Source organism: Mastacembelus armatus, chromosome 18, assembly GCF_900324485.2.
Source record: "Mastacembelus armatus chromosome 18, fMasArm1.2, whole genome shotgun sequence".
NCBI classification, from domain to species: domain Eukaryota; kingdom Metazoa; phylum Chordata; class Actinopteri; order Synbranchiformes; family Mastacembelidae; genus Mastacembelus; species Mastacembelus armatus.
In genome coordinates, this window is record NC_046650.1 from 16,211,004 (window position 1) to 16,225,997 (window position 14,994).

A 14,994-nucleotide genomic window follows, 5' to 3' on the forward strand; every position below is an offset into this window, starting at 1 on the left:
CGAGTGGGTTCAGAGCAGGCATACAAGGTCAGAGGCTGAGACGCTGATTAAAAGAGTCTGACTTATAAAGCCAACAGTAATTCAGCAGTAACACATTTAATCAGGCTAGCAGCATTAGCACTGGTAATACCGTCGGTCTATCATGATGTGTAGTGTGAGTAAAAAGGTGAAAGTTGCTTATCTGCACTGAACAGGAAGTTAAAAATACTGATTCTGAGCATAAAGACTGGTTTTCACGTATCATCGTATAAATATTTAAACACATAAATGAGACTGTTTGCATTATGGTGCACAGACTTTGGTTTGGACTCATACAAAGTTCAGCACTGATTTACTGTAAGTCTGTACCAATAGTGTCTGTGGCCACAATAATACATTTCAAAGTTTATTTTAGAAGCTTTTGGAGACTTTTTATAATTATTTTCCTCATCTATAAGAAACTTTGAGTAAGTAACAAATCTGTCTTTCACATTGGGTCGTTCATTGCAGAGAGGTTTTGTTGAAATGATGGTCAGTGCTAAAAGATGAGCCAGATGTATTGTGTTTATGCATAAACAGAATTTAGGGCCCTGTGTTGTGTTCAAGAGATGTGCGTTAAATTCTGCAGCAAGTGTTTGCTTTAAGTGGCACAATGTCCCTCGTCCTTTATGACTCTTAATCAGTGTCTCTGGCCAAAGGTCAAGGCCATGGAAAGGTCATGCTAAGGTCAGAACACTGCATCACGTCAACATTTATCCAGACGACGACAGATATTTCAAGTTTTTAAAAACAAAAAACAAAAAAAAACAACCCTCCCCTCCCCCCTTCCCCTAATGCAGACACATCACACAACGCACTTCCCCCCATTTCCGCATGATTTTAAGTTAAAACATTGCACTGTGGCAGTCACACGTATTTACACTCTCTCACGCCTTTATCATCTTCAGGGATTCTTACAACTAGAACCATTGACAGACAACGGGATGGATGTGTGGATGTAGCGATATGATTGATGGACAACCCACTAAGTCACAGACACATGAGAAAAGAGATCTGGTCCTTTGCTCCACCGAATCGCTCGATTTTAAGGTAAGGACTCTTTCTTTACAGTTTGTCAACACTCTTCTGAAACCTTGAGTCTTCTTTGTTTTGTCCAAATAAGTAACCAGCTACTGAAAACGCATTTTAAAATGTGAAAATGTGTCTGTATCAATGTATGAAATATTTTACCTTATTCAAAATTTGGTGAGTCTTTGGGAAAAACAAGGTTGTTTTTTTTTTTTCAGAGTGCTGACACGTTGTGTCTATGATGAGGTTGTTTCTTATTTTCCAAACTGCTACTGTTTCTCTACTTCACAACTGTTTCACACAGACAGACACCAACCGACAGAGTAATATTTACAGTATTTACAACATGTCTTATCCTCCGGTACTACAGGCGGAAGGAGAGGCAGGGCACTCTGGGGTTGGGACTCTAACGTGCCCTTTAGCTGCAGGTAGAAACCTTGAAGCTGTTTTGCGAAATTGTGAGGTTTGGAGTCTCTCGGTTAATCCGAGATACAGTACAGAGCCTGGGGAGCGACGGGAGTTTTGGGACAGAGAGTTGATGTGATCAGGCTCATTGTTTTCAGTTTTTGTTTTTCAGAAATGAATCACATCACTAACATTTTATAAAATGTTTACTTAAGATTCTGATTCAAAAAGATTTGCAGTTTGGAAAATACTTACTAATTTTTTTACTCAGGGTGGCATAAGGAGCCAAAGGCAGTTAGCCTAGCTTAGCATAAGGCCGGCCCCAAATACATTAACCAACACTTCCAAAGCTGATTTATTTACACATGTATGTTGTGTTTATTGTAATTGTCTGTTGTGTTGTTGTACTTTTGACTGAGACCGGCTGTTTCTGTCTTAATGCTAGGCCAGGCTAAACGCCCACACATAGGCAGTACAGACTTTAGCAGGGCCAGGTATCTTTTGATGAAAATCTGTAAAAACCAAAGACACTGAGCCTTATGGGTCGATGTAGGAAAGAGCAGAGATGTAGAACATTAAGGAATTTAAGAAGAACTTATCAGCAGCGTAAACAGGCACAGTACTCAAACATCTCCTTGGATTGGTGGGCGCCAAATATGAGAAATGGGAAATGTCCTTCAGGCCAGCAGAAGAAGAGCTGGAGGGTAAAGGCAGGAGAATTGGGACGTTTCCCAGAGTTAATGGAAGACATCCAGGTCACTGAGCAGCAGCAACCACTGTGAAAATAATCCCTAAACCAGAGGAAATGTCAGTAATGACTCACTTGTTCATATCGCTATGAAAGCGGTTAAAGACCTTTTCCAGAGCCTCAGAGTTACGTGTCATTCAGACTAGTCCCATGAAGCACCGGGTGATGAAACAGGATATGTCCTTCATGATGTCCCAGTGCAGATATGGGATATGTCAAGCAGCAGTGAGGTGACTTCATTAGTGTTTGTCCACAATAAATTAGCCAAAAATAGGATGTAAACACTTTCCAGAACAGCAGCAGAGACTGTTAAAGTCTTGAGTAGATTAAATGCCATGTGGTCTAGGCCAGAGGTAAGGACCAGTTTTCAGGAGATAGACTGGAAATAACACTGGAGAACTTGGTATACACTCTGATGAGCAAGTGAGACGTGTTTGATGTCCAGTTAATCAAGAAAGTGGTAAAGACAAGACAAGTTCTTGACCATCTGTGAGGGAACGTGTTTGGTTTCCAGTTAATAAAAGGGGACGTACTCTAGACCAGATTTCAGGGAGCTGGTTAAGCTTCCAGGTGATGAATGGCCACATATTGCAGACCAGAGTGATGTTGTGTTGTTTTCAGTATATGACTAAACCAGAAGTGAGGGAGAAACTGATCTCACTTCCAATGAGTGAAATCATGTCTGGAGCTTGTTTGGTTAAACTGGATCAGGTCTAGGACTTAGGTGTCGGAACTTGTTTTGTTAAACCTGTTTGGTTCTTGATATATGAGACTAAACTTGAGTTGAGGGAGCTTGTAGGTAATTGGAGATTTGCTCTAGACCTGCGGTGAGGGTATGGTCTGGTTTCCAGCAGAAAAAAACAGGAGCAAATTTTCAGTGGCTCAAATGATCAATAATGTTGAGTTCAGTTTTGAGAAGAGCCGTGATCAAGAGAGTTGTTTGGTTTCCAGTTGATAAAATGGGGCAACTTCTAGATCCGACTTGAACAAGCTTGTTTGGTTTTCAGGGGGTAAAAAGATTAGATGTGGTGAACCTGTCTGGCTTTGAGAAGACTGAACTCATTAAGTTTCTAAAAGATGTTGACAGATGTGTTCTGGGCTGGAGGTGACGCCTTTTCAGTGCCCAGTTGATCAACAAGTAGTGTCATGTTTGGGTTCCAGTTGACTGAAGGGGGGCGTATTTAGACCAGAGGTGAGGGAACCTGCTTGGTTTCCAGTATTGGTGATTCCTGCTCTGGATCCAGTGCGTCGCCACTGGTCTGGTCTTCGGTGCTGCTCACAGTGTTGGAGTCTGGAGGAGCCTCGTCCTAAACAAAAACAAAGTATGTTCTTGTGTCATTTGTACAGTTTTACTTTCCAATCAAAGATATTTGAAGGATTTACTGAGAAAAGAAAGTGGACTGATAAACCCCTTTATTTGTGTTTATGCTTGTGCTCTCACCGTCACCCAGGGGTGGGACAGGACCTCCTCGGCAGTGAATCGAGCGTCAACGTTCACCTGAAGCATCTGACTAATCAGCATCTGAGGAACAGGTCATGTGACTGTTAGCAGCCTGCAGTAACCTTGGAATCTATTGCAAAATTACGTTCAAACTTTCACGCAAAATATATTCAGATGTTGATGTTGATTCTGGAGACTTCGTGTCCAGAATAACGAGGAACATGGTGAGTATTTCATTCACCACCGCTGCTGCAACTTTAATGTCACATTAGACGTGTTTTGATGAACAAACACAAAATATTTCATTAACAAAATTAGGATTTTTCTCACCTTGGCTGGCAGGCTGACGGTGTCCCAATCCGGAGACGGAAACTCCAGCTTCCCTCTGAGGATCTGATCAAACAGCTCCTCCTGGACGTTGTTCTCACTGAGGAGGAGGAGAATGTGACTAATAGACAGAAATAACCAGATATTTATGACTCCAGATAATTAGAAACTTCTCCGACCTTCTGAACGGAGGAAATCCACACAGAAGGATGTAGGTGATCACTCCCGCCGCCCAGATATCCACTTTTAGGCCGTAGCTACACACACACAACAGTTCAACATGTGTCAGTGTCTTTTTCTTTCACCAGCTGAAACTCAGAAACCAGTTTCATTTTTCAGTTTTGTTTTCTCTCACCCAGTCTCAGCGATGATCTCTGGGGCGACGTACGTCGGCGTGCCACAGACGGTGTACAGCGGTCCCTCCACCACCGTCGCCAAGCCGAAGTCACCGAGCTTCAAAGACTTAGTGCCGTCTGGATACTCACACACCTGCAGGGCACAGAGACAACAGATACTTCTGAAATACACACAGTACTCACAGGTACTCCAATTACTGTCTGAGGTAAAGGTCAAAGGGAGGGAGCGTTTTCCCACTAACTGCAGTGTATTTGTGTGTTTACCAGCAGGTTCTCTGGTTTGATGTCTCGGTGGACGATGTTCATGCGGTGCAGGTATTTGATGGCTCCGGCCAGGTTGAACACCATGGCGCTGGCGTCACGCTCGCTGTACTTTGTGGAGGAGGTGATGGCGTCAAACAGGTCACCGCCCTGCAGAAGGAGAAGGCATGAAAATAGAAAACTCCTCACATGCTTTGAAAAACTTCTGACAGAAGAGGAGGAGGAGGAGGAAGCACCTTAACGAGCTCCATGACCAGGAACAGCTGAGTCGGTGTCTCATCCACCTCGATTAACTGGATGATGCTCGGATGGCGAACCCTCCGCAGCACCGCCACCTCGTTCTCTATCAGGTGCTCCTGCCCACACACACACAGTTAAAGTTTTCTCTTTTCCTGAACCTCAAATGCACCATCGCACAGAGCATCCTCGTCCCCAAGTGTGAACACAGTAACAAAAACCTACAGAAGCTAAAACATCTTAAACAGGCTTTTAAAACAAGCTGCTGTCGGTCACTCGTCTGTTACCTCAGGGGCTCCTGAGATTTCAGACTTACCAGACTCCTCTGATGTTTGTGTTAAACTTTCTGCAGCAGCGACACAGTTTGTTCTAAATTTAACCCGGAGTTAACAAAGTTAGAGTGATACAGGATGACAGCTATAAATCGGTGTTACCTTCCCACTGCAGCGAGCTTTGTCGATGATCTTCAGGGCGAACTCCTGCCCCGTGGACCTGCCGATGAAAACAGCAGAAAAATGTCTCTCACTGTCAAATGTTGGAAAATTAAGACCCAGAATCTGACATTAAAATAACTCAGGCTGCAAATAAATCAATAAAAAGTGAATAAGAAATCAGTGAATCAGTGAAAGTTCTCAGAGACCCAAAAATATTGAGTTTAAAATGCTCAGAGAAACAGTCAGCCGAGAAAGTTAGTGCTCTTATTTTGAAAGGATCTGATTAAGAAACAGGCACATGAAAGGAAAGAATCTGTCAGTCAAATAACATTTAAATAACGTTTGAATAACATTTGCTTCAGTCTTACATCAACAGTTCGTCTGTTTTACTTGAATCAGTCTAGTTTCATTATAGGATTATTTTTATTATGCATTTATGAGCAGACATTCCTCCTGTTGTTGATTATTTGCTGCCATTGCTCCAGTGACATTCATTTACCATATAAACTGTATGATTTGATGATGGTTACCTCTCCACACACTCCTTCACCACCGCAAAGTTTCCGTCTCCGATCACTTTGCCCACTTTGTATTTCTCGTTGATGATGGAGGAAGAAACTGATCGGTTTCCGTTCACTGTGAAGAGAAACACAGAGATTTTTTTTTTTTTTTTTTTGCTTTAACTTTGGCTTGTTTTTCACAGATTTTACCTGAGTTTGAATCCTTAACCTTCACATAGCCAATCAACTCTGTAAGTTTCAGAGTTTCACAGCTTTCTTTAACACGTCCGCTTGGAAAGTTCACTCTGACTCCGACTCAGACAAAGAAACTCAAAGGTTTCCTGTCACCGTTTCTCACTTTGAGCTACTGAGGCTTTTCTGCTTCAGAGGTTCTCAGTCTTTACTCGGTGCGTTGACTTTCAAACACTTGTGGGACCTCAGACTGTAACCCCGGACTAACACTTGATGCCAGAGGCTCAGAGCTTTCAAGCTGTGGTTCACGTCTCTGCTTCTCTGAGGGTTTTTTTTAGACGTCTTCAGCCCAGGATGCCACTGATTTCAGAGCCTGGTTTAGAGTTTAAACTCTTAAAACACAACACACCTTCAACAGGGGCGTCATCCAGCTGCTCAGCTTCTCCATTTACATCTGTGGAGGAAGTGCGACGAGGAGACATCTGACGAGGAAAATAAAGAATTATTCTTTTTCAGAAGGAAATGTGTCCCTTATGATTAGAAAGACACCACCTGATCAAAACTTAATCAGTCAGTCAATTAATCAATCTGACCTTCAGACTGCGTCGTGTCCCAGGGCTGGTGGGGGAGGGGCTGGATCTGGAAGATTTCCCACCTGATCCTGAGGCCTCATGGGCTAAATGGGAGAGAAAGGAGCCATCTGATTGGATATTTTTGTAACCATAGGAGCACTGTGTAACTGCAGAACCTGCCTGATAATCTTTAATTTTGAACTTTCTCTGTGTTTCAAATGATTCAGGCAATAAGTGCCTGCACATTCCCTGGTGCACTGTAGACAGGAAGATGCTAATAGCTAATTCAGCAAGTTTTTAATGGGAAAAAACAAACCAATGAGGCTCAAGTTGTAGAAATCATTCAGCCATAATGGGCTGTAATGTGACTATTTGGTGTTGACAGAGAATAGCATATTGATCTTATTGATTATCTGTTAGTAGTCTCTGCACTTAGGTCACCTAAGCCTGGAGACTTTGTTCTGGTTGGGCCTTTGGGTGGCGTCTTAGAGGCTGAGAAGCCGGAGCTGCTGGGAGTCTTGGGAGTTGTAGATTTTGGAGGAGCAGTAGAACGTGACACTTTGGCCCGGCACTCTGAACAGAGAGACAACAGAATAAATACATTTATAAAATACATTAGAAAGTGCAGTTTAATGTAGAGACTAGTGCTTTTGTCTTTCAGCTCTGAGAGTATTCAAATGTGTCTGACCATTAACAAAAGCCTGTGTTTTGCTGCTGTGTGTGAGCACAAAGTCGTCCTGTGCGTAGCGAAACTTCTCCGGCCCACACGCCATGAACACGTCGTCATCCCCGAAGAAATCCTGAAGACACGTGAGCTGCACACAGAAACACACACACAAACACAATAGGTTTCTGTGAACACTGCAAAAAATTTCAGCTAAAAAGTTTCCTTCATTTTTTGAGTTTTGTGTTGTGTTAACAACTTGTACCTTAAAAAATTCGTACATCAACATCCAAGTCCTTGACTTTCCCTCTTACTCCGCCTCGTCCCACCGCTTCCCCCCGTTTGTACTTTTAACACAACACATCAATAACTGTGCTGTGTGTTTGTGTGTGTGTGCGCGTGTGTGCATGTGTGTGTGTGTGTGTGGGGCGAAGGGTTGTTACTGGACACTCAGTTGCCACGGTAACAGCACTGCAGTGTGGATGTGTTTGTGATGGCGTTTCTGTCCTGAAGCATTGAGTGACTGCACAAACTGAAAGGATGTAGTGTGAACACACACACACACTCTCTCTCTCTCTCTCTCTCTCTCTCTCTCTCTGGCCTTGTTTCATTTAGACTGAGCGAGTCTGAAAAGAGTGAAACCGTCTGAGGACTACAGAGAATAAAAGCCTTCGTTATGACATGGTGCCTTCAAAATAAAAGCTTCATTAAAACAAACCTAATCTGTATTCCTGTTTACATGGTTTTATCCTGCAAACCGTCACTGAGAAGACAAGTTATTATTAAAAAGCTTTTTATAATGTACCATCACTGACATTAAGGACTATTTAACTAATGATTATTGTTGTCAGTGAATCATTTGGCCTCTGTTTAAATACCAGAAAATTGAGAAATGCCTCAATTACAAATAATTTAGCAAACCATCACAGAGAACTGAGGAAATCAGGGAGTCAGCTCTTTTCCCGTGAGAATCATTTTAAAAATAGAACAACAGGACAGCTATAGATGTTTTGTGCTTACTGGATAATCTGGGGTTTTGTGGGTGGACTCAGTACATATGTATAAAAAAAAGTGTGAGTATAAATCTGAGCTGTGTTCACAACAGCACACTGACGTTGCTACAAGCTTTTCTTCAGCTCTCCACTGTCATTGTGTCACTGCCGACTCTCTTATCTCTAACTTCAGAGTCTGTGTGTGTTAAAAATAAACCCGCCAATGTGGTAAGTGTAAATCCACAATCCTTAACTCAGTACGAACCCACAAAAGAGTTTCTGAGAGGATCAGAGCATATTCCAGAGCATATTTAGAAAAAGAACAAATGTGGAGCTTAAAGGGTCTGAAATAATTCAGACTGAAAATTCCACCTTAAAGATGATTTCATAAAGGGGGACTGATTTAAAGTTACAAAAGCCCTGTTTTATGCCTGTTCTTGCTCTGGATGGATTTTTAAAATATTTCTATTCAAGTGTAAAACAGTAAAAACAAACATCATCTCTCTTTTCAGGGACAGCTGGGCCTAGCCTATCAGGAAGAGCAGCTTATGTCTGTCTAGCGTTGGGTTGTTCAGTGAATACTACACACAAATGTCTACAAAATGAATCTAATTTGTAATTTTACTCTAAAAGTTAAAATAATATAATTTTCCTATCAGCTTTACCTGTTTCCCATCCAGCGTGTAGAGCCTCTTCACTGCTCCAGAGTCCAGCTTGATGGCCTCAGTGATGTCAGCCAGCACTTGATCGAAGGAGTGAGCCGTCTTCTTGTTCAGCAGGATCCTCACGGCCTTACGAGGCTTCACGCCGCTACGGATCACTGTCACCAGCTTGGGTTTGATGAAGTCTTTGCTCTCCCGGCCCTCCCGACCTTCAGGACGCTCTTTGGTGCTGGCGACGGTACTCGGAGGCACCCCAGTGGACGCAGGAGTGGACCGGGTAGAGCTCCCAGTGCCCGTGCCTGTCCCAGCACCGGCGCCAGGTTTCCAGCTCGGGATAGAGATCTTGGTGTAGTCGACCTTTCGGAAAGGCTCATTGGAGGCACAGACGTAGCACTCACCTGAGCAGAGCGAGAGGGCGAACAGTAGAAGGAAACAATTAAAATTCACATTATGGGTTCTAAAAATAAATTTAAGATTTGGCTTCCCAAAGCAGGAGGATAGGTAGTGAATTTAGAGCTGAAATAATCAGTGCTTATTGGGCATCTAATTAAAAACTCTTGGTGTCCTTGAACACACCACTCACCTATCAGAAGCTAAGCGTTCACTGCGATGCTGTTGGTTATTGTAATGAATAGCTAAAGGGTCTTAACATAAAATGTGAGACGCTGCTGAAATCCTCTGTTGTCAGAGGTGAGTTCAGGGCTAAGGGTTGCTGGAGAATGAAGGGCGGCAGTAGAAGCTGTTTGTAGAGAAGATTTGGTGAAGGTGACAGCAGATGTCACTTGAGTCTCTTTGCCTGAGCTGCACCCTGCTGGTAAAACTCATAACTAACTCAAGCACTTCATCATAAGGCATTGGTGCCTGACGAGCTGCTCTCTTCTATCTATATAAAATTAGACTTTTAACTAAAAATAAAAATATTTCTCTAGTCAGTCCAGGAGGCACAGCCATGAAAGCTAAAGGTGTTATATCAAGGCAGCCCACAGCCACTGTTTTGTTTCACCTTATCTGGTTAAAAATGGTTCACCTTCAACTGTCTTTGTCCACTCCCTCCCTATATCTCTGTATCTCGCGGCAGAGCTCACTTTTTCCAACACACACACCTTCCTCCATCTTTTTTTTTTTTCCAACACACACTTGTCAGCCTGTGTATCCCTCAATAATGAATCCTTTCTCTCTCTCTTATCCTTTTTCATTCTCTCCAGCTGTTCTGCATTTGACCTTGTCCCTCCACGTGCTCACTTTGATATTCAAACCAGCCAGACAGGACTGTTCTGGGTTTTATTCAAATACCTGGCCGACTGCACACAGAACAGCTTTTGTCTGGCTGCTGCGTTTACATCATTGGTATTGGTGGAAATAAGAGATTCAACTTATTATTTTCATTAAGTTGTGATGTATATGAGAAATAATATTAGGACACCCTCCCATTCAGGAAGCTGTTTGACATGGTTTCACAATAGCTGCTTGAAAAATGTAATATGACCAATTTGTTATCAAAGAAACTTTTGATCAACTAATTGAATTGAATAATAAATATTACTTTTTAAACACTTCATTAGTTAAATGTTCCTGGTGCCTGAGAGCAGCCAAGCAAACACATAGTTCAGGCCTCCATGTTTATCCCACTTCTGCAGCTCGGCTCTCCTCGTTAATGATGGTAATCAGTTATCTGGTTCCGACTCGCAGCTTTTGGTCGTCATGGTCTTCTCTGTCATTTGTTAATTCCATGAAGTGCTTAGGAGTGACGGTCTTTTAGTGCATCTCCGGCCGAACAGCTTCCTGGCACCAACACTCATTAGTGGAGTTTACAGCCAGTCACACATCAATATTGATGATAAGTGATGTTACTCAGCCACTGGTGAGTTTCATGTTAAATGGCATTGGACAAGAGAGGAGGAGGAGGAGACGCTCAGAGTTGTCACTATAGATTCTAAGGTTTAAGTGGCACTCTAACAAATAAACAAAAAAATATCTTATTAAAGCTTCCTGTTTGCCCAGTGAGACACCACCCACAGTATTTTCTTTCTTTTGAGTGCAGCCCAGTGTGATATCAGATACGGAGAGAAAAGAGGTCTGCATGAATGGTGGATAGGCTTTAATATGTCCCTGTTGGATGGCTTGGTCTCTGTATAATGTTTAACGTTGTCGTATTGATTAGTGTGCTAATTATTCTGGTGTTGGTGCACTCAAATAAATTATTCAAGTGTGTTTGCATAACAAGACAAAACAGAGGGGAGATGACACTGAGGAAGTTGGAGGAGGACAGATCAGTTAATCGACTAATCAATGGAGAGCGTCATAAAAGACTGTTTTCAAATGTCAAAGAAGATCCATTTATTCCAACTGGAGAATAGAAAACTAAAACCATTTCTAAAAGTCTAATTAGTGTTCAGTCTTGTTTAATCCAAACTAAACCCAAAATGTCAAAGCAGCAACTGTGTGCTCTTACTCCAAACTGGTGGTCTTACCTTCCACCAGCTCATCCATACTGGTGATCTTCTTGCTGCCATCTATAGTGTAGATTGTGCGTACCCCTTGTGGCAGATGAAGGTTATCCGCCAAAGACCGCGTCAGCTCCATGAGCAGAGCATCGTAGGAGCGGAACCGATCACTGGAAACAGCGTACACCAGACCCTTGAAGTATCGGTCTCCATTGCGGTAGAACCTGACCTTTTTCGCCCGTTTCTCCGAAGTGAGCGCCTGCAGTGTTCTGGTCCGGTAGTAGCTGCAGTTGGCACTGTGGGCCGGGCTGGGAACCAGACTGCTGCCCCTGGAGCTTGGGCCGGACCCCCCACCACCAGTACTGCTGGTGGAGTCATCTCTTTTGGTCCGGGTGGAGCGCCCCCGGCGAACCTTGTCGCGTTCGTCGAAATGCTCCAGCTCGAGGGTCTTACTCAGAGACATGGTCAGTGATGGTCGAGTAGTGTTCAGCAGCCCCTGCTACATAAGATGCATCTTCCAGCAACAACTAAAAGTGACTCTTACCCTGGTTATGTAATTAAAGGCTGGCTCTAGTTTGGATAAAGTGCAGTGTTATCCAGTAAGGTGTAGTGTAGCTTGGAGAATTTACTTGGAGGTCCAGTAGCAATTTGGTTTTCTAGTACCAGGATGTTTTTGTAACCACAATCTTCAAGGTTAAAGTAGTACTAAGTCCTGTGATTTCAGATTCTGACCCAGACAGTCACCATTCAGGTCCAAGAAGCTTTCTAGTCCATTTGATCTGTCTGAAGAACCAGTGAGACGACAAAAGAAGTCCCTGTAGGATGGTTATTATCTCAGCAAAGGGTTTCAAGTGTAGTTCCAGTATAAGTCCAGTAATGCACTAGTCAAACTTCATTGTTTCATTAATCCAGAAATGTACAATCATCAAATTAGGATTCAGTGTATTGCTAAAGGCCTCTAGGTTTTTTTCCCCCTCTTCCAGTCTATTTCAAGCTGAAGTGCCAAAATCCAGTTTCCCAGCAAACATCACCTCTCTGGTTAACGGTTTGGTCGTATCCTCGCAGTAACCTTCCTGCAGCCTCTCAGTGATCTGGCTTTAAAACCAGTACATAATCATGTAGACCAAGCACGTTGAGTCCCAGCTGTCCGGCTTTAGACCTGGCACAATGGGTTGCTGTCCTTGTAATCTGGTTCCCTTTGGGGTTTTCTGTCCTGGTCAGACTTTATCTTCCTGTGTCCTTAACATCCCTCCATCCCTGATATAAAAAAAAGAGATGACAGTCACATGGTTTACTGAGACAGATCATTATCCTGGGATACAGAAATGCAACAACCAGTGATTATCTGCAGGTGCAGAGAGACAGCAGGAGTCCATTCAGTCTTTAGGGTCGAACTGTGAGCACAGTGCTTTCATTTGGAAATCAGACTCTGCTTCTCTTTGCCTTTGAATGTGACACGCAGACCAGGTTGTAGGTGAAACAGAATTATGACCTGCAGTGTCAGGAGCAAAAAGGCTCTTTGGTTTCCAGTCTGACCGAAATATGTTCTGAAGCAAAAGCAAATTATGAGGCTGCAGGTGAAATGATTATTAAAATCTGTGTCTGTTTTAAATGGGAAATAATTTGTCTTTATCCGACTCTCAGACCCTAAGCTGTGCAGACAGGGAGGGAGCCACCTACCAATAATGCCGTGAAACCGGTTTGTTGCTAGGGAGGCTTTCTCCCCTTCTCCCGGTCCCGGTGTGTTCCGGAGGATCCAGGCTTGGCTGATCTGCTACGACCGAGCCGGGTCAGTCCAGGCCGCTCCGCTAACCCTGGATTCAGGGATGCAGCAGCAGCAGCAGCGGGTTACACCGGCGGAGGATGCACCGAGACAGACGGGACGGCGGACAGCAGCATGGCCGCTGCTGCAGGGAGAGGAGAGACCGGCTGAACACCCCCTCCCCGCCCCGCTCCTCCCCTCTCCTCCGCCGCTTTACGTGCTGACAACGTCCCCCCTCCCTCTCCCTCTGCAGGTCTTTGTCTAGCGCTCTCTACGAGGAGGGTCCGGCTGCGGCGCACAGACCACCACAGACCACCCCCGGTCTAGTGATGGTCAGTTCAGGCAGTTTAGACCTGATGTTACTTTTTCATAGTCGGTGATACCGTGAGTCTGGTAGACTGGAGGAGAGATGGATAAAACAGCCTCAGTTCTCCATCTGACTGCAGAGTAAATATAATATATTAAAATGTTAAAAACCAGGTTAAAGCTAAAACTTGAATCCACAGGGACACAGGATGACAGGAGGCAGAATAATGTGGCCATAGACATTTAATGTTGGTGTATAAAACACTCAGCAGTGCAGGTGTGACACCTGTCTTATATTTACATAGTTGGCTGGGGCCTGGAAAAACATTTGAATGAGGAAAACACACAAGAGCTTTGAGACAAAACATAAATTGGCACAGGAGCCCCCTGGTGTTTCTGGTTTATTGGCTTAAAACTGAATATGAATCAATATGACACACACACACACACACACATATATATTTGTGTAGACTATAGATCTATGAAAACAGAATTTCTTCCTCTGTGTGTGTGACATTTAGAAAATTAGAGCCTTATAATGAAAAGAAAAAGAAAACCCGAAGAAGAAGTAGTGACGTCACGATCCAACACATGAAGCTGTAGTACTGCACCCCCTCCTGTCCTGCATTCAAAGTGTTACTGCAGTAAAAGTCCAGAAGTACCATCATCCAAATGTACTTGTACAGAATGGCCCATTTCACATGAATGGATCTGATATTATTGGATTCTAATTATTGATGGATTATTGTGTTGATCACTTTAATGTTGCAGCTGGTAAATGTGAAGGTTTGATGATTAAAGAACTATAGTTTTTTTTAGTTACAAATAAAATAAAGAAGATGTTAATTAACTTCATGTAGTTTGACTTTGTTACCCTGGTAGAGGCCCAGGTAATGAGTTTCCTAGTTTTCTGAAGAATACTTTAAATACTGTGCACATAAACTGCATATTTTGATAATAACAGAGTTTAGACTGAGAAAACTGCTTCTGTAATTTCAGAGCATTATTTGCATGACTTGCTTTGCTAATGTGTTGTGTTGCATGTGTACAGTAACAACTGCAATATTGATGCATCTTAATCATAAATAACATATTGCAGAAACAAATATTCATGTTTTTCACAGGAGCTGTGAAGAAACTCAGCAGAGGAAGAGGAGGAAGGACAAAGTCACAGAAGAAATTCTCCCAAACTATTTTATACTGTAGATCTTGTTATTAATCTTCTGCAAACTGTTGAGATGTTTTGACTGTATGTCTTTTTTTTTTTTTCTAACTTACTGCTTCTGTGCTCGTCTTCTTTATCTGTGCTAGTGCCAATAATAGTACTTCCTGTGATAGGTTGACCACAGATGACTGTGAGATCTACACGTTTACTTGAACAGTGACTAAAACTACAGCTAACAAGTGGTGCCATTTTTCTAGAAACTGATCATGTCGACGATAAATGTCAGAAACTAAACAGGTGCATTAGTCACTGTCCAGAACCAGAGGTGACACCTTCAAAATGCAACAAAGAAAAGTGACAATGAACTAATCATTTCCACTCTAGACAGAACTGCTAAATAAATAATGATAAATTACTAGAATGGCTGACGTAATAAATAATTCTGCCCTAGCTAAATGTTTGATGAAGCTGCTCGGCAA

At 42.9% G+C, this 14,994-nt stretch overlaps 1 protein-coding gene and 1 long non-coding RNA gene across 3 annotated transcripts; one reads left to right on the top strand and one right to left on the bottom strand.

Annotated features, from left to right (window-relative positions):
- The first annotated feature begins 937 nt into the window (after window positions 1-937).
- Window positions 938-5,912, top strand: LOC113141959 (uncharacterized). Of its 2 annotated transcripts, none has more exons than XR_003296882.2 (6): window positions 938-1,068; window positions 3,362-3,522; window positions 3,652-3,865; window positions 3,984-4,179; window positions 4,328-4,509; window positions 4,592-5,912. It is a non-coding gene; the product is annotated as an uncharacterized LOC113141959 (long non-coding RNA). The 2 variants fall into 2 exon arrangements; XR_003296883.2 differs by having other exon boundaries at window positions 4,595-5,912.
- On the bottom strand, window positions 1,061-13,184 carry LOC113139283 (serine/threonine-protein kinase DCLK2-like). The gene is made up of 16 exons (XM_026322379.2): window positions 12,963-13,184; window positions 11,310-12,539; window positions 8,842-9,236; window positions 7,209-7,335; window positions 6,962-7,093; window positions 6,542-6,624; window positions 6,358-6,430; window positions 5,787-5,892; window positions 5,257-5,314; window positions 4,822-4,941; window positions 4,589-4,735; window positions 4,324-4,457; window positions 4,148-4,225; window positions 3,972-4,068; window positions 3,642-3,722; window positions 1,061-3,507 (listed from the first exon to the last, which is right to left on the bottom strand). The coding sequence occupies exons 2-16, from the start codon at window positions 11,743-11,745 to the stop codon at window positions 3,382-3,384; spliced, it is 2,193 nt and encodes a 730-aa protein (XP_026178164.1). The 5' UTR covers window positions 11,746-12,539; window positions 12,963-13,184; the 3' UTR covers window positions 1,061-3,381.
- Window positions 13,185-14,994: the final 1,810 nt, after the last annotated feature.

Coding starts and splice junctions, on each gene's coding strand:
- LOC113139283 (XM_026322379.2), bottom strand. CDS start 11,745: ATGTCTCTGAGTAAGACCCTCGAGCTGGAGCATTTCGACGAACGCGAC. Junction 7,336..8,841: donor ACACGCTGGATGGGAAACAG/GTAAAGCTGATA, acceptor TTCTGTGTGCAG/CTCACGTGTCTTCAGGATTT. Junction 5,315..5,786: donor GTGAAGGAGTGTGTGGAGAG/GTAACCATCATC, acceptor TTTCATCGGCAG/GTCCACGGGGCAGGAGTTCG.